At 44.4% G+C, this 19883-nt stretch overlaps 1 protein-coding gene across 17 annotated transcripts in view; it reads right to left on the bottom strand.

Moving 5' to 3' along the window:
• The window catches only part of LOC144510532 (inactive rhomboid protein 1-like), a 369670-nt gene that overhangs the window by 15128 nt on the left and 334659 nt on the right, over positions 1–19883 (bottom strand). For all 17 annotated transcript variants that reach the window (XM_078240037.1, XM_078240025.1, XM_078240027.1 and 14 more), the window contains 3 exons: positions 18033–18127; positions 15151–15226; positions 5937–6037 (listed from right to left, as the gene is read on the bottom strand). In XM_078240037.1, coding sequence (XP_078096163.1) covers positions 5937–6037; positions 15151–15226; positions 18033–18127 — 272 coding nt within the window. The remainder of the gene's footprint in view (positions 1–5936; positions 6038–15150; positions 15227–18032; positions 18128–19883) is intronic.

Genomic DNA, 19883 nt, shown 5'->3' with positions numbered 1-19883 from the left:
TGCTGCAACTGTACAGGACCTTGGTGAGACCACATTTGGAATATTGTGTGCAGTTCTGATCACCTCACTATAAGAAGGATGTGGAAGCGCTGGAAAGAGTGCAGAGGAGATTTACCAGGATGCTGCCTGGTTTGGAGGGTAGGTCTTATGAGGAAAGGTTGAGGGAGCTAGGGCTGTTCTCTCTGGAGCGGAGGAGGCTGAGGGGAGACTTAATAGAGGTTTATAAAATGATGAAGGGGATAGATAGAGTGAACGTTCAAAGACTATTTCCTCGGGTGGATGGAGCTATTACAAGGGGGCATAACTATAGGGTTCGTGGTGGGAGATATAGGAAGGATATCGGAGGTAGGTTCTTTACGCAGAGAGTTGTTGGGGTGTGGAATGGACTGCCTGCAGTGATAGTGGAGTCAGACACTTTAGGAAGATTTAAGCGGTTATTGGATAGGCACATGGAGCACACCAGGATGATAGGGAGATAGCTTGATCTTGGTTTCAGATAAAGCTCGGCACAACATAGTGGGCCGAAGGGCCTGTTCTGTGCTGTACTGTTCTATGTTCTAGTGTCGGCTAGGTGGGCTTTAGATTGGTTTCAGAGGTCGGCGCAACATTGAGGGCCGAAGGGCCTGTACTGCGCTGTAATGTTCTATGTTCTATGACTTCTGGAAGGCATTTGATTACGTGCCACACAAAAGGATATTAGTTCACATGGGATCAGGGGTAATGTATTAGCTTGGCTAGAGGATTGGCGAAATAACAGAAAGCATTCAGTCAGGATAAATGGGTCTCTCTTGGGTTGGCAGGATGTAACTAGTGGAGTACCACAGGATTCAGACCTCAAGCCCCAATTATTTCTAATCTATATTAATGACTTGGATGCAGGGATAGTAAGCACCATAGCCAAATGACGCTAAAATAGGTGAGATAGTAAGTTGTGATAATGAAATAAGAAATTTACAAATCGATATGGATAGGTTAAGTGAATGGGGCAAAATGTAGCAGATAGAGTTTAACGTGAGTAAGTGAGAGTTTATCCATTTTGGTAGGAAAAATACAAAGACAAATTATTATCTAAATGGAGAGAAACTTTGGAGTGCTTCGGTGCAGAAGGATCTGGGTGTCCTCATGCATGAATTGTAGGAAACTAGTATGCAGGTACAGCAGGTAATAAGAAAGGCAAATGGAATCTTGGCATTTATTGTTAAATGAATAGAATATAAAAGTAGTGAAGTGTTGCTGCTACTGTACAAAGCATTAGTGAGACCGCACTTAGAATATTGTGCACAGTTTTGGTCTCCTTACTTGACGAGGGATGTAGTGGCATTCAGAGGGCTGAAGGGCCTGTACTGCGCTGTAATGTTCTATGTTCTATGACTTCTGGAAGGCATTTGATTACGTGCCACACAAAAGGATATGAGTTCACATAGGATTAGGGGTAATGTATTAGCTTGGCTAGAGGATTGGCGAACTAACAGAAAGCATTCAGTCAGGATAAATGGGTCTCTCTTGGGTTGGCAGGATGTATTCCATTCAGAGGTGGTTCACTAGATTGATTCCAGAGATGAGGGGTTTGTCGTGTGAAGAGAGATTGGACAGTTTAGGCTCACACTCCCTGGAGTTTAGAAGAATGAGAGGAGATGTAATTGGGGGGTACAAGATGATAAGGGGAATTGACAAAGTAGATGTGGAGAGGATGTTTCCTCTTGTGGGGCAATCTAGAACAAGAGGTCATAGTTTTAGGATACGGGGCAGCAGATTTAAAACAGAGATGAGGAGAAACTACTTCTCTCAAAGGGAGGTGAATCTGTGCAATTCACTACCCCAGAGTGTGGTGGATGCCGGGACATTGAGTAAATTTGAGGAAGAGATGGACAGATTTTTAATTAGTAAGGGATTGAAGGGTTATGGTGAATAGGCAGTAAAATGAAGTTGAGGCCGAGATGAGATGAGATGTAACATTTCAAAGTTTGCAGATGATACCAAGTTGGGTGGAAGGGTGAACTGTGACGAGGATGCAGAGATCCTTCAGAATGATCTGGACAGGTTGGGTGAATGGGCAAATCAATGACAGGTGCAGTATAATTTGGATAAATGAGAGCTTATTCACTTTGGAAGCAAAAACAAGGCAGCAGATTACTACCTGAATGACTGTAAATTGGGAAAGGGGAGTGTGCAGCTGGGTGTCCTTGTGCGCCAGACACTGAAGGTAAGCATGCAGGTGGAGCAGGCGGTAAAGAAGGCAAATGGTATGTTGGCCTTCTTGCAAGAGGTTTCGAGTACAGGAGCAGGGATGTGTTGTTGCAATTATACAGGGCCTTGGTGAGGCCACACCTAGAGTATTGTGTGCAGTTTTGGTCTTTTCTGAGGAAGGATGTTCTTGCTCTTGAGGAAGTGCAATGAAGGTTTACAAGGCTGATTCCAGGGACAGCGGGACTGATGTCTGAAGAGAGATTGACTAGGTTAGGGTTGTTTTCGCTGGAGTTCAGACGAATGAGGGGAGACCTCCAAGACTTATAAAATTCTAACAGGACTAGACAGGGTAGATGCAGGAAGGATGTTCCTAGTGTTGGGGGAGTCCAGAACCAGGGATCACAGTCTGAGGATTCAAGGTAGACCATTTAGGACGGAGATGAGACAAAGAGCGGTGAGCCGATGGAATTCATTACCACAGGAAGTAGTTGATGCCAAAACATTGCATGTATTCAAGAGGCGGCTGGATATAGCACTTGGGGTGAATGAGATCATAGGTTACGGGGAGAAAGCAGGATTAGGCTATTAAGTTGGATGACCAGCCATGATCGTATTGAATGGTGGAGCAGGCTTGAGGGGCTGAATGGCCTCCTTCTCCTCCTAGTTCTTGTGATTCTATACAGTTGCTATTTCCCTACTTTCATAATTTATTCCATTAGCAATGAATGCCAAATTTCATTTGCCTTCCTTATTACCTGCTGCACCTATACTCTAACTTTCTGTCATTTGTGCACAAGGACACCCAGATCCCTCTGCACCAAAGTATTTTCAAGTTTTTCTCCAGCTAGATAAGAAGTTGACTTTTCATTTCTCCAACCAAAATGGATAACCTCACATTTATCCACGTTAAATTCCATCTGTCAAATTTTGGTTCACTTACCTAACCTATCCATATCCATTTGTAAATTTATTTCCTCATTGCAACTTGCTTTCCCACCTATTTTAATGTCATCATTAAAGTTGGCGTTAGTACATTCTATCCCTGCATCCAAATCATTAATATAGATTGTAATGAGATGGAGCTCGAGGGCTGAACGCTGTGATACACCTTATTACCAACCAAAAAAAGACCCATTTATTCCTCCTCTCTGCTTTCTGTTGACTAGCCAATCCTCTATCCAAGCTATGATGATACCTCCAACCATGGGATCTTACCTTGTGTATTAACCTTCTGTACGGCATCTTATCAAATACTTTCTGGAAGTCCATATATACTACATCTACAGGATCCCCATTATCCACCTTGCTTGTTAAATCTTCAAAGAACTCAAGCAAATTAGTTAAACATAACTTACCTTTCATAAAACCATGCTGACTCTGATGGATTGCGGAGAGGCTTTTCAAATGTCCCGTTACTATTACTGTAACAATGGATTTCAACAATTTCCAAACAGACGTTAAATTAACCGGTCTATAGTTTCCTACTTTCTGCCTTTTCTCCTGCTTTGAACAGGGGCATTACATTAAACTTTTTCCAATCCACTGGAACCTTTCCAGAATCCAGGGAATGTTGGAATATTATAACCAATGCTTCCACTATCTCTGCTGCCACTTTCCTTTAAGACGCTAGGGGACTCGTCTGCCTTTAATCCCAATAGTTTGCTCAGTACTTTTTCCCTATTGATGACAATTGTTCTCAGTTCCTCCTTTTCAACAACCTTTGCATTACCGGGTTACTATTGGAATGGTTCTAATTTCCTTCACTGTGAAACCAAGGCTAAATATTGATTATAGTGTCTTTGCCAGTCCGCGCACACGGACCAGGGTGTCAGTGACCATCTTTCATGGACATATTGCGTAGGTAGCAGACATTGAATAATTCAAAAACTTAGCACAAATAGCCAAGCTTCAAAGTTTGGGAATAATTTGCGTGGAAGAATTATTTGCGGTGATCGGTTATGGTGATAAATGTTTCCAAACCATGGTTATTTAGTTGGCAGAAGAATTAGAGCATTAAAAATTTCAGCACGTTAGGATGATGCAAATATAGGCCAAGGGCTTGATTAGTTCAATAATGCAACAGAAAGCGTAGTGCCAAGTTATATAAAATATACACTGGCTATTAATCTAACACTCAATCCTAGTTTCTATTTTTTAGGATTATGCAAATGTCTGAACTGTGCACATGGAACTTAGAAAAACATTCCGTGGTCCTTTGCAGGACTAGTTGATTAGAATCTTAGGCAGCAACACCACAACTGCATTGGAGTGTAGCTGGGTTAAACATTGCTCCTCCAATTAACAAAGAGGTTTAGACTGCAGTAAGCTGCACAAAGCTGATTTTATCTGCGCAAGTGTTCAGACACGTGCAGGAGAAGCTGGTGATGAGAAGCCGGAATTAACAAACTGAAAGTTTATGCCAAGGAGAATTACAACCACACTTTGTGGAAAGGTCACGTGACTTGGTCACCCTAGGATTATTGCAACTGTCAGCTGGGGAGGGCTCTAATAATGACACTGATTAAGGATCCATTTTTATCCAGCCCCAGATTTATTTATCTCAGGTTTGCACAGCTCTTTGGCAACAATGCTGGTAACAATGCGAATGTCACAACCCCTCTCTCTCTCTGCAAGGCTCGATCCAGATCAACTAAGTTAGTTGTCTCCTTGGTAAAAACCCAAATCAAAAGATTATTTGGCCTGTGTAGTATTAGTTATCGTGTCCTTATTTTCAGTGGTTGCTTGCTATAGAGGGAGTGCAGCAAATGTTTACCAGGCTGATTCTTGGTATGGCGTGTCAGTCACACGATGAGAGACTAAGTCGGTTAGGATTATATTCACTGGAGTTTAAAAGAGTGAGAGGGGATCTCATAGAAACTTATAAAATTCTAACAGGATTAGACAGGGTAGATTCAGAAAGAATGTTCCTGATGGTTGGGGAGGGGGGGGGGGGGTGGGGGCCTCCAGAACTAGGGGGTCATAGTTTGAAGAGAAGGGGTAAACCTTTTAGAGTGATGTGAAGAGAAATTTCTTCACCCAGGGGGTGGTGAATGTGTGGAATTCACTACCCCAGAAAGTAGCTGAGGCCAAAATGTTGTGTGACTGCAAGAAGAAATTAGATATTGCTCTTGAGGCTAAAGGGATTAAGAGGGGGAAAGGAAGAATCAGGATATTGAATTTGATGATCAGCCATGATCATAATGAATGGGGGAGCAGGCTCAAAGGGCCGAATGGCCTATTCCTCTTCTTGCTTCTATGTAGCACTTGTTTTTCTTTCACTCTTACAAAGTGCCTTTGGATGTTTCATGACATTAAAGGTGCTATATAAATATAGATTGCTGTTATAGTCGTACAAACTAAAACATAATGAAGCGTGTTCCATTTTGCTTCCGTGTGGGAAAGCGAGTTGAGAACATGTTGATTCTTATCAGAGTTGGCAGTATGGCTGACATTGGCCTTTCTACTTTGCTGTATACACGAAGACTTGAATGCAAGGATGACATTGTAAAATGGAGGCATTCAGGCATTGGGGGCTCCCAGTGTCATACTGGTCTAGGATATTAATGGGAGGAGTGTGTTTCTTGACTTTTAAAGCAAAAATTCCCTTTGCAAGACGAGTCGATTCGAATCTTACACAGCAACATTACAATAAATATGATTTTAAATAAATTTTACACTTATGAACGCAGTGCACTTGGTTTATGAAATTGCAGTTTGGGCCTCAGCTTCATCGGAATGGAAATACTTACCCCGCATGTAAAAACAATGAGAGCCAGAGTCTGTAAAACTGATCAGGAACTTCAGGGTTGAGGAATGGCAGCAATCCACACACATCATCCATGCAATGTACCTGGTCAAAAATAAAACAAACAGCATCTTCTGAACTCTGGATCAGCAACTCAGCATCTGACCTGGTCACACCTGATTTCAAAATATCTCATTATTATAAGAACATTCAAGAATGAGAAAATGTCACTGGAGGAGACGTCACGCAGACTTTCTCTCTCTTTGTATCCACTTCCCCCGTCTTGTATTTCATCCTATATACACTTTGCAAAATTAGAGATGCCATGTCTCACTTGTTCCTCTCCTTCATTTTTGATAGAGAAAAGGTGGAGACATCTCGATCAGTTTAATGAAAAGATCTCCAGATGACACAGTGTCAATCTGACCCTGGCGAACTCCAGTTCAGAGGTCGGCAATGTGTGTAATTTAGAAGGAAGGCGAGATCATAGATTCTAGAATCCTACAGTGTAGAAGAAGGTCATTCGGTCCATCGAGTCTGCACCGATCACAATCCCACTCAGGGCCTAGCCCCATAACCCCATGCATTTACCCTAGCTTGTGCCCCTGACACTAAGGGACAATTTAGCATGGCCAATCCACCTAACCCGCACATCTTTGGACTGAGAGAGGAAACCGGAGCACTCGGAGGAAAAACATGCAGACATGGGAAGAACGTGCAAAATCCACACAGACATTGACCCGAGGCGAGAATTGAACCCTGACGCTGTGAGGCAGCAGTGCTAACCAACGTGCCACAGATGAGTGGCTTTCATGTGCTGAGTTTCTGGGTACACATGCGGAAGCAAGGAAAAGTGAAGAAAACACCACGAGTGTTAGCTCATCCAACAGCAAGATCACATACAAGCTCAGCCCCAGAGGTCATGCATGCTAACTCTGGGGACCAACCTGCCAAAGGTGGTAGCCTGGTACACAGCAGCAAAGTCTAGATGCATGGGGCAGCTTGTGCACAAGGGTTGACAGCATGGACAATTCCAGCTCCAACGTGCATAGAGTTTATCCGCAGAAAATGGTGATCATTCTATTGAGCACATGGGCTGTTTCACATACAGGATGAAATGTTTGCTGACAGTCTTGGCTGCAGCTAATGAGATGCCACAATCTGGAGCTGGGTCCTCAAGGCCCTGAACTGATTGAGACCACCTACCCATGACATCTAAAGCTTCATCAATGACGTCACCTATAGAATCCATGCAGCGCAGAAGAGGCCATTCAGCCCATCAGGTCTGCACCAACTCTGACAGAGTACCTTACCCAGGCCCTCGTTCCCACCCTATCCCCGTAACCCCGGGCATTTACCATGGCTAATCCCCCTAATTTACACATCTAACCAGCACATCTTTGGACTGTGGGAGGAAACTGGTGCACCTGGAGGAAACCCATGCAGACACGGGGGAGAACATGCAAACTCCACACAGACAGTCATCCAAGGCCGGAATTGAACCTGGGTCCTTGGCGCTGTGAGGCAGCAGTGTTAACCACTGTGCCACCATCTCCCAAGATGTAGCCAACTGGGATACACGTAATAGGACAGGTAACTGAGCACAGAAGACAAGCAATTAGGTGGTTGTACAAAGATGACCGTTAATTATTCTTATTCATAGGAATACACATCTAGAGTTGTTGGAGTAATTTATTTTTCAGGATTTGGTGTCAGGAATTAGCATCTGTAGTCAAGACCCATCAGCCAAGAATGAATGAAGGCATTTGGATAGTGATGAATTTGTCTGCAAGGTGGTTAGATATATTAAAGATAGGAGGCATGGTTCATGTGAAGTGTTCATGGCAGCTAGGGGTACTGGGGATCGAGTAAGTGACGTGTGACCTCTGCACCACACAGTTGGCAAGCAACAACCATCTCCAACAAGAGAGAGAGAGTATAATGGAATTATCATGATCAAGTCACCTATCATTGCTAATCTTGGGGTTGTTACCAACTAGAAATTTAACTGGACCAGCCACATAAATACGGCAGGAAGGACTGTGTTCACAAGCTTCTGCTGCCCTTGTCCTTCTATATGGTGAAAGTTGAAGAAGCCTTGGTGACTTTCTACAATGAGTAGACTTCTTCAGTGTTGTTGGAGCTGTACTCACCCAGGCAAATGGAGAATATTCCATCAAACTTTGACTCATAGATGATGGAACGGTTTTTGGGCTCAGGATGCGAGTCACTTTGTCACTGGATTCCCAGTGTCTGATGTGCTCCAGTATGGATGATATATGTGGCAATCCTGGTTAATATCTTGATCAATGATGACCCCCGAGATATTAACGGTAAGTAAATCTAAAGAGTCAGTTCAGCAGTTTTTTTTCAGCTCAGACCCAGTCAAAACCAGGAAACGTCAAGGCAGAATCATCAAGACCGAGCAATTTTCTGAGGTTTATATGGGCGGTGGCACAGTGGTTGGCACTGCAACCTCACAGCACCAGGAACCCAGGTTCGATTCCCGGCTTGGGTGACTGTCTGTGTGGAGTTTACACATTCTCCTCGTGTCTGCGTGGGTTTCCTCCGGGTGCTCCGGTTTCCTCCCACAGTCCAAAGATGTGCAGGTTAGGTTGATTGGCCATGCTAAATTGACCCTCGTGTCAGGGGATTAGCGGGTAAATATGTGGGGTTATAGGGAATAGGGCCTGGGTGGGATTGTGGTCGGTGCAGACCTGATGGGCCGAATGGCCTTCTTCTGCACTGTAGTGATTCTATAATATTCCTCTTCCTTAAAGAAAGGCGTCATGGTAAATTAACTGAAATAAGATTTGATTACCCCGTACATTCATTTGTTCATAAAATAAAGTAGCTTAAAGATTTGGATTTTGTTTTACCTCACGAGGATTTTCATTCTGTCTATGGTCAGATTAACTGAAGTGCACAAAAGGAGGCGTGGGAACGATGATATAGCCCGTGTAGGGAGGTACAGGCTCACCCCTGAAAATAAGACACTCTCACCGAACAGCATTACTAAACCAGGCCAAATATTTACTGTAAAGTTCAAAATTTCCCACAGGTCATTAACATGGCAAAAGATCCTGATTTTCAGAAAAGCTGAATACTGGGGATGCTGGAAATCTTAAATAAAAACGTGAAGGGCGGAATTTTCCTGTCCCGCCCACCACAGGAATCATAGCGGGCGGGACAGGACCATGCAAATATCTGTTGACCTCGGGTGGGACTTTCTGGTCTTGGGGCGAGTGTGGCTGGAAAATCCCACCCAAGGTCTCTGGCATCATCGTTGGAAAGGGAAACAAGAGTTAGGATTTTAGCAGAGGGAAGATTTGTGACAGGGTGGCTGACCGGAGAGGGAAAAGTCAGTTTTCCAGGGCTGAAGGGAACAGTGATGGGGTGAGGCAAGAAACAAAGAAACAGAAAATGTACCTAAAGCAGGAATGCAGCTATCTGAAAGAAATAAAAGAAAAAACAAAACATGTAAAGAAAAGGAAACAGAATGGGAGACAGAGAGTATGGTCTGAAATTGCTGAGCTCAGTGTGGAGCCTGCAAGTGTCTAACCGAAAGATGAGGTGCTGTTCCCCAAGCTTATGTTGACTTTCACTGGAGGAGAGCAACAGGCCAAGGACAGAGAAGTCAGCGTGAGAGCAAGAGCACCATAGAAAGCATTCTTTCTGGTTGTATCACAGCTTGGTATGGCTCCTGCTCTGCCCAAGACTGCAAGAAACTATAAAAGGTTGTGAATGTAGCCCAATCCATCACGCAAACCAGCCTCCCATCCATTGACTCTGTCTACACTTCCCGCTGCCTCGGAAAAGCCAGCATAATTAAGGACCGCACGCATCCCGGACATTCTCTCTTCCACCTTCTTCCGTCGGGAAAAAGATACAAAAGTCTGAGGACATGAAACAACTGACTCAAGAACAGCTTCTTCCCTGCTGCCAATAGACTTTTGAATGGACCTACCTCACACTCAGTTGATCTTCCTCTATACCCTAGCTATGACTGTAACATTACATTCAGCACCCTCTCCTTTCCTTCTCTATGAACGGTATGCTTTGTCTGCATAGCACGCAAGAAACAATACTTTTCACAGGCTACTAATACATGTGACAATAATAAATCAAATAAAAATCAAATCAAGGCAGAAAACAAATGACATGTCACTGGAAATTCGGTGTTCTGAGAAATGGACACCCAATCTTCGTTTGGAGAGGGCCACATTATGAGCATAGTAAACTCAAAGTAGTACATGTAAATCAATGTTAATCTATCTCAGCGATATACTCCAGCACTCTCCCCATGCCTGACAACCTTAGATTACAAGAAATCTAATTCCTGCTCAAATATATTCAGTGATATGGCCTCCTCATCCTTCTGTGGTCGAGAATTCCACAGGATCACCACCCTCAGAGAAGAAGTTTCTCCTCACCTAAATGGCCCAGCTTGTATCCTGAGACTATGACCCTTGTTCCAAACCCCTCGGTCAGGGAGAACATTGTCCCTGCATCCAGTCTGTCTAGCCCGGTTAGACTTTTATATGTTTCAATTAGGTCCCCTCTAATTCTTCTAAACTCCAGTGAATACAGGCCGAGTCAACCCAATCGCTCCTCATAGGACAATCCTGCCATCCCAAGAATCAGACTGGTGATATGGAGGCTGATGAGGTGGAAAGTGAGGGTGATGGGGAACCGCGTCATGGTTCCTGGAAGGAGTGAGCAATATGTGAAATGTGGTAGACACATCAAAGGCCCTGTCAACCACGGTAGAGGGAATGCTCGGTTGGAGGAAAAAGATGACATCTCAGAAGCACTGTTGCAGAAGATTGCATAATCAGAACACATGGGGCAGTGATAGAGGAACTGGGAGAATGAAACAGAGGGCTTACAGTGTGTAGGGTTTGAGAAAGTGTATTCGAGGTCGCTGCGGAGGTGAGTGGGTTTGCAATGAATACCTGTTGCTGGACATCACCAGAAATGAATGGAGACAGAGAAGTCAGGGAAGGGAGAGGAGGAGTTAGGGTGGACCATGTGAAACTATAAGACCATAAGACATAGGAGCAGAATTAGGCACTCGGCCCATCAAGTCTGCTCCGCTATTCAATCATGGCTGATACTTTTCTCATCCCCGTTCTCCTGCCTTTTCCCCATAATCCCTGATCCCCTTATTAATCAAGAACCTATCTATCGCTGTCTTAATGACACTCAATGACCTGGCCTCCACAGCCTTCTGCGGCAAAGAGTTCCACAGATTCACCACTCTCTGGCTGAAGAAATTCCTCCTCATCTCTGTTTTAAAGGATTGTCCCTTCAGCCTGAGATTGTGCCCTCTGGTTTTAGTTTTTCCTACTAGTGGAAACATCCTCTCCACATCCACTCTATCCAGGCCTCAGTATCCTGTAGGTTTCAATAAGAGCCCCCCCTCATCCTTCTAAACTCCAATGAGTACAGACCCAGAGTCCTCAACCATTCCTCACAGGACAAGCTCTTCGTTCCAGAGATCATTCTTGTGAACCTCCTCTGGATCGTTTCCAAGGCCGGCACATCTTTCCTTAGATATGGGGCCCAAAACTGCTCATTATACTCCAAATGGGGTCTGACCAGAGCCTTATACAGCCTCAGAAGTACATCCCTGCTCTTGTATTCTAGCCCTCTCGACATGAATGCTAACATTGCATTTGCTTTCCTAACTGCCGACTGAACCTGCACGTTAACCTTAAGAGAATGTTGAACAATGACTCCCAAGTCCCTTTGTGTTTCTGATTTCCTAAGCATTTTTCCATTTAGAGAATAGTCTACGCCTCCATTCCTCCGGCATAACCTCACATTTTCCCACATTGTATTCCGAACTGAGAGAAGGGAGGAAATTGGAAGCCAAGTTTGAAGAAGTTTCACAATTGTTCAAATCCAATTGTAACTCTAACCTTTCCCAGGTCTGAGGAAAGGCCTCAGATGTGAACTCTTTCTCTCTCTCTCTCCACAGATTCTGCCTCACTTGCTGACTATTTCCAGCATTTTCTGTTTTGTTAGATATTTTGATCAGTTTGGGTTGGATCCAAACACATGTTCCAGGCGCATGAGAGGAACGGATTGTGTTTGTAATCCAGTATAAAAACTGAGACCTTTCCATTCTGCAGTCAATGTCTGAGCCGAGATTACAGCAGCCTAGGAGTAAATCGCTGAGAAACCACCTGACTAATAAGGTAGTTGGAAATAATTCAAGTGATTTAAAATATCCATTTGGTGAAATGACTGCTAGCAGAGGCCACACCATGTTGCTATGACCACTATGCATCACTGCTTTTGCCGCTGCAGATGTGAATCTGGCAAGCCAACCAAAAACCATCGACTTTTGGCAGGACAGGAAAATCCCGACAGCGGGTGGGACCAAAAAACTAGGGCAGCACGGTGGCACAGTGGTTAGCACTGCTGCCTCACAGCGCCAGGGACCCAGGTTTGATTCCTGGCTTGGGTCACTGCCTGTGTGCAGTTTGCATGTTCTCCTCATGTCTGCGTGGGTTTCCCCCAGGTGCTCTGGTTTCCTCCCACAGTCTGAAAGATGTGCTGGTTAGGTGCATTGGCCATGCCAGAGTGTGGAGACTAGGGAATTTTCACAGTAACTTCATTGCAGTGTTAATGTAAGCCTACTTGTGACCCAATAAATAAAATTTAAACTGCATAGAATCCTTTCCCCTCTCTAGAGCACAGTTAACACTGCCTCAGGATTGAATTAATTTCTCCCTAAAATATGTTTGCCTTTGTGGCAGACACCACAATAAAGCAATGCTAAAGCAGTGTCACTGTCATGTTCAGCTGCAGTTCAATTCGAGGATAATGTTTACTTAAGGTTGGGAGCTTCATCCTCAAGTCTTCACGTGACTGAACACAGCGATCCTCAATAAAAGCAAATTACTGTGGATTCTGAAATCTGAAACTAAAAGAGAAAATGCTGGAAAATCTCAGCAAGTCTGGCAGGAGAGAAAAGAGTTGACGTTTCGAGTCCAGATGACCCTTTGTCAAAGCGGGTCAAAGCTTAGGGATGGGATTTACGACCATTTAGAAAGATGTGGATTAATCCGGGATAGTCAGCACGGATTCGTGAAGGGCAAGTCTTGCCTCACAAATTTGATTGGATTTTTTGAGGAGGTAACTAAGTGCGTTGATGAAGGTAGGGCAGTTGATGTCATATACATGGATTTTAGTAAGGCGTTTGATAAGGTCCCCCATGGTCGGCTTATGATGAAAGTAAGGAGGTGTGGGATAGAGGGAAAGTTGGCCGATTGGATAGGTAACTGGCTGTCTGATCAAATGTGGAGATGCCGGCGTTGGACTGGGGTAAACACAGTAAGAAGTTTAACAACACCAGGTTAAAGTCCAACAGGTTTATTTGGTAGCAAAAGCCACACCTTTGGCTTTTGCTACCAAATAAACCTGTTGGACTTTAACCTGGTGTTGTTAAACTTCTTACTGTGTCTGATCAAAGACAGAGGGTGGTGGTGGATGGAAAATTTTCGGATTGGAGGCAGGTTGCTAGCGGAGTGCCACAGGGATCAGTGCTTGGTCCTCTGCTCTTTGTGATTTTTATTAATGACTTAGAGGAGGGGGCTGAAGGGTGGATCAGTAAATTTGCTGATGACACCAAGATTGGTGGAGTAGTGGATGAGGTGGAGGGCTGTTGTAGGCTGCAAAGAGACATAGATAGGATGCAAAGCTGGGCTGAAAAACAGCAAATGGAGTTTAACTCTGATAAATGTGAGGCGATTCATTTTGGTAGGACTAATTTAAATGTGGATTACAGGGTCAAAGGTAGGGTTCTGAAGACTGTGGAGGAACAGAGAGATCTTGGGGTCCATATCCACAGATCTCTAAAGGTTGCCACTCAAGTGGATAGAGCTGTGAAGAAGCCCTATAGTGTGTTAGCTTTTATTAACAGCGGGTTGGAGTTTAAGAGCCGTGGGGTTATGCTGCAACTGTACAGGACCTTGGTGAGACCACATTTGGAATATTGTGTGCAGTTCTGGTCACCTCACTATAAGAAGGATGTGGAAGCACTGGAAAGAGTGCAGAGGAGATTTACCAGGATGCTGCCTGGTTTGGAGGGTAGGTCTTATGAGGAAAGGTTGAGGGAGCTAGGGCTGTTCTCTCTGGAGCGGAGGAGGCTGAGGGGAGGCTTAATAGAGGTTTATAAAATGATGAAGGGGATAGATAGAGTGAACGTTCAAAGACTATTTCCTCGGGTGGATGGAGCTATTACAAGGGGGCATAACTGTAGGGTTCATGGTGGGAGATATAGGAAGGACATCAGAGGTAGGTTCTTTACGCAGAGAGTGATTGGGGTGTGGAATGGACTGCCTGCAGTGATAGTGGAGTCAGACACTTTAGGAACATTTAAGCGGTTATTGGATAGGCACATGGAGCACACCAGGATGATAGGGAGTGGGATAGCTTGATCTTGGTTTCAGACAAAGCTCGACACAACATCGTGGGCCGAAGGGCCTGTTCTGTGCTGTACTGTTCTATGTTCTATGATATGCAGCATGGTGGCGCAGTGGTTAGCACTGCTGCCTCACAGCGGTTAGCACTGCTACCTCACAGCACCAGGGACCCCGGTTCAATTCTGGCTTCGGGTCACTGTGTAGAGTTTACATGTTCTCCCCGTGTCTGTGTGGGTTTCCTCCGGGTGCTCCTGTTTCCTCCCACAGTCCAAAGATATGCAGGTTAAGTTGATTGACCATGCTAAATTAATCCTAGTGTCTGGGGGACTAGCAGGGTAAATATGAAGGGTTATGGGAATAGGGAAATGGTTGTTGCATACTTTATGGGCCGAATGGCTTCCTTCTGCACTGTAGGGATTCTATGATTCTTCTGTCCTTAACGAATGAAAAAAAATGCTGTTCCTAGCTGAAACTTGTGCTGCTGTAAACGAAGGAATAATGGAGTTCAATGGGCTATTTGCAAGTGTCAGGTTAGTGTCGACTCACATTTTCAAACCTTCATCGTTGTAAGAGAATTCACCATGAAGAGAAGTGACCAGGTCTGTTTGACTAATATTAAAATGTATCGGCATCCCTACACATGATAATGGCACCATTTAATGGCAATACCCCAGGATTATACAGTGCCTGTTATGTTTCACTTAGCTGCTTCACACAGCTAACAGCTATTTCTACAATCACAACTCGGAAATCAACGCCAAGAATAAGTGTGTTTATTCAAACCTGTGAACAGAGTGTTGCTTCTTCATGGAAGTAACCTTTCATGAACTCACAGTATTCTCTTGATGTTATCTCACATCTGTAAAAAGAATCCAAACATTTACAATGTGGCATGTGATAGCTAAACAAGCTGAGGCATAAAGCTAACCGCATTTTTACAACTGCAGAGCTAGCGAACAGGGAGCCAAGGCTCTGCAACATCTCCTTTCACTTGCTGTTACCAGCTTCGATATTCTGATGCACTCAAAGACTTGTAAACAATGAGTTATAAGGAGAGGCTGGATAAACTGGGACTCTTTTCCTCTGGAGCATAGGAGACTTAGGGGTGATCTTATAGAGGTCTATAAAATAATGAGGGGCATTGATCAGCTAGATAGTCAATATCTTTTCCCAAAGGTAGGGGAGTCTAAAACTAGAGGGCACGGGTTTAAGGTGAGAGGGGAGAGATACAAAAGGGTCCAGAGGGCCAATTCTTTCACACAGAGGGTGGTGAGTGTCTGGAACAAGCTGCCAGAGGTAGTAGTAGAGGAGGGTACAATTTTGTCTTTTACAAAGCATTTAGACAATTACATGGGTAGGATGGGTGTAAAGGGATATGGGCCAAATGGGGGCAATTGGGACTAGCTTAGTGATTTAAAAAAAAGGGCGGCATGGACAAGTTGGGCCAAAGGGCCTGTTTCCATGTTGTAAACATCTATGACTCTATGACAATCTGCTGTCAGGTAAAACTTACTTCTTTACTCTCTGCAAATATCTGGAGTTGACAATTAATGTTCTCCATGATCTGAACTACAGAAAGTCCAACCTAAAAGGCTCATGCACCTGCTGTTGCTTTAGCAGATGAGAGTCTGCCTTCTGCCAACAGTACAGACAGTTCACGGTATTTACAGAATGCTGGTTGATGGAAATGTACAAAATACTTAACAGCAAGCTACAAAACAGATGCCCATTTCAGAGAGAGACCTTCCACCACGGTAATGATGAAGGGGTTACTCTGAAACGATAAGTTGCCCAAAGGTGTTTCTCGAACCTCTGTGTACTTTCACTCAATCTCTCCTCATTTAGACTGTCCACAAGGAGGATGGAACAGCCTAGGCCGCCTCCAGTAACAACAGGCCTTTGTCATCTGTGACACCAACATATGAAAATCTCGAGCATGGGGCAACATGGGCAAGTCTTCACCAGCACACACACAAGAAGCAAAGGAGACATCGTGTGGATGAATAAACACATGGGAAAATACTCACTACCTGCAGGGTGACCTGGTTGCAAAGAAACAAATCCACATGCACATGATTCTCAAAAAATTCGAAAAACAATGTTAGTGTCAGTGCTAAACTGCCTGCAAGATAGCAAGGTTGCCAATATGGAGGTCTTTGTCTATTTTGCCTATGGTGGATGCAGTTCCAGCAGTACATCAACATTAACCCCCATTCTTCCTCGGAAGTACAGCACTTTGGGAGGAAATTAGGATCTAGCAGAATCACAGGAGTGGATCTGATCCTTGAGGGAAGTGTGGGATGGGAAAATAGGGAACCAGCAGCTTGTTTCACACTCTGCCAATTCATTCTCCATGTCAGAAAATGCTGGAAAAACTCAGCAGGTCTGGCAGCATCTGGAGAGAGAAACATTTAATGTTTCAAGTCAAATATGACTCTTCTTCAGGGCTTCTGTTTGTATTTCCCATTGACTTTGGTTTTTTGCTAAAGACAGATTTCTCCCTCATCGAATCCAGAAATACCATGAGTGGGATCTTACCTTCCGTTAAAGAACAAAGAACAATACAGCACAGAAACAGGCCCTTCGGCTCTCCAAGCCCGTGCCGCTCCCTGGTCCAAACTAGACCATTCTTTTGTATCCCTCCATTCCCACTCCGTTCATATGGCTATCTAGATAAGTCTTAAACGTTCCCAGTGTCCCCGCCTCCACCACCTTGCTTGGCAGCGCATTCCAGACCCCCACCACCCTCTGTGTAAAATACGTCCTTCTGATATCTGTGTTAAACCTCCCCCCCTTCACCTTGAACCTATGACCAATCGTGAACGTCACCACCGACCTGGGGAAAAGCTTCCCACCGTTCACCCTATCTATGCCTTTCATAATTTTATACACCTCTATTAAGTCTCCCCTCATTCTCCGTCTTTCCAGGGAGAACAACCCCAGTTTCCCCAATCTCTCCTCATAACTAAGCTCCTCCGTTCACGCCACACTCCCGCTGCAGCGAGGTCGGAGTATTTGGCAACCAGCCAAATCGCCATTCACAGATGGGAAAATCCCTCCGGAGTGAATGGTGGTAAGATTCTGGCCCATCTCCAAGCCTGCCATTGCCGAGCAGCTTCAGAATGTGACGTGCAGCTGACTGCTCCTGGCTCTAGGTCTGTGGCGCACTCTGATCACTGTGTTTTGAGTGTAGCTCCTGGGTGATTTGGATTCTGTAGATGGTTTGAGCATTCTGCATAGCTGCTTTCACATTGCACTGGTGTCAGGTCAGATCCAGCCTGAATTATATCCCATTTTCTCACTGATGAGCAACCAGGAACACTTTCCAATCAACATGACACTGACAGTCGATGGGAATACTTGGATGAGGCCAGTAGGTCCATTGAGCCAGACTGCCCATTCAGGTAAATCATGGCTGATCTGTATTTCAACTCCACTTACCGATCTTTTCTCCATTTCCCTGAATACTCTTACCAAATATCTATCTCCCTTAGTTTTGAAAAATTCTACTGACTTCACATCAAAGGTTTTTTTGGGGGGAAAAGAGTTTGAGATTTCCAATTTGCAACCAGGTATCCAGCCTGCTCTTTTATTGAAGTGTTTGATCAGGCTGCCCGTGTTTTTTGACATCCCGGATTCTATGAAATAACTACGCATATACTCACCTCCCTTTGGTGCCAATACAGCAGGGCCGGCCTGTGATGACACAGTCCAGGTGTGGAAGGTTGGTGTGGTTTCCAGCAGTACTTTTAGTGCAAATCTGAAAACGAAAAATGGAATCCCATTACCATTGATTTCACTGTGTTACATCTTAACCCACAAGGCCCGGTATTTACACCACTTCCACCTGCACCTTGCGTGGCAGCGGAGGCGGCCTGCCATTGTCCAGCGGCAGAATTCTGATCTCGCCACGGTCAATGGGGTTTTCCATTGTTTGTACCCTCTGCCGCTGGGGAACCCGCAGCCGGCAAGACCGGAAGATCCCGCTGGCAGGGCCAGCTGTAAGATACCGCCCCATGGTGTGTGCCTATATCCTAGCGTGTCGCTTTCCAGGATAACATTGGGATCACATTGTCCACTAACATTGCCTCACCAACTTTTACACATGCACCATAGAAAGTATTCTTTCTGGTTGTATTGCAGCTTGGTATAGTTCCTGTTCTGCCCAAGACCGCAAGGAACGACAAAAAGTCGTGAATGTAGACCAATCCACCATACAAACCAGTCTCCCATCCATTGACTCTGTCTACACTTCCCTCTGCCTTGGAAAAGCAGCCAGCATCATTAAGGACCGCACGCACCCAGGACATTCTCTCTTCCACTTTCTTCCCTCGGGGAGATACAAAAGTCTGAGGTCACGTACCAACCAACTCAAGAACAGCTTCTTCCCTGCTGCCATCAGATTTTTGAATGGGCCTACCTCGCACTAAGCTGATCTTTCTCTACACCCTAGCTATGACTGTAACACGACATTCTGCACTCTCTCCTTTCCTTCTCTATGAAAGGTATGCTCTGTCTGTATAGCGCGCAAGAAACAGTACTTTTCACTGTATACTAATACTAATAGACAATAATAAATCAAATCAGAAAATCCAAATACTACCCATCATCGATGTCGTTAGTAAAAGTGGAAGTTTACAAGAGGTTGAGCAGTCCACAGTTGATCGGAAGGAGCAGTGATTGTATGAAGCAGTCTCTTCCAACGGATTTACATTCACATTCTGAATTTCAGCGTGATGGATGAAGAACTGATGAACACTGAATATCCCAAGCCTGCGGTTTAACTCAACTATTCTGATCAAAGCTCACTATCTGTCATGTTAACTCTGTTTCTCCCTCCACAGATGCATCCTGACCTGCTCAGTATTTCCACAATTTCCTGTTTTCATTTTACAGCAGTTTAATTAAACAGCACATCCCAATGCCTAGGCAAAGCAGCCAGCATAACTAAGGACCCCACATGCCCTAGACATTCTCTCTTCCACCTTCTTCCATCGGGAAAAAGATACAAAAGTCTGAGGTCACGTCCCAACCGACTCAAGAACAGCTTCTTCCCTGCTGCCATCAGACCTTTGAATGAACTTACCTTGCATTAAGTCGATCTTTCTCTATATCCTAGCTATGACTGTAACACTACATTCTGCACTCTCTCCTTTCCTTCTCTATGAACGGTATGCTTTGTCTGTATAGCATGCAAGAAACAATACTTTTCACTGTATACTAATACATGTGACAATAATAAATCAAATCAAAAACTTGAAACTTAGTGCTTCTCTTGCTGCCTGACCATCTGTTTTTATGTCTGGAATATAGTTAACTACTTATTATGGGGAACTATTCCTAGCAAGCTCTTGTGGATAGAGGCGCCTTAGCAACTGAGATGCCAGTTCAGTAGGCTGTTGTTTAATAATCTTTGCATGTTAACAACATTAGGATTCAGATCAGTGATCAATGAATTAGAATTTATAAAGTCGTTGATAAGGAAAATAAAGATGAACTCTAAGAGTCATCCATCC

The sequence above is a fragment of the Mustelus asterias genome, chromosome 23, assembly GCF_964213995.1.
Source record: "Mustelus asterias chromosome 23, sMusAst1.hap1.1, whole genome shotgun sequence".
In the NCBI taxonomy this organism is placed as follows: domain Eukaryota; kingdom Metazoa; phylum Chordata; class Chondrichthyes; order Carcharhiniformes; family Triakidae; genus Mustelus; species Mustelus asterias.
Note: the sequence above shows the minus strand (reverse complement) of the source record. Positions and strands in the feature narration are given on the sequence as shown.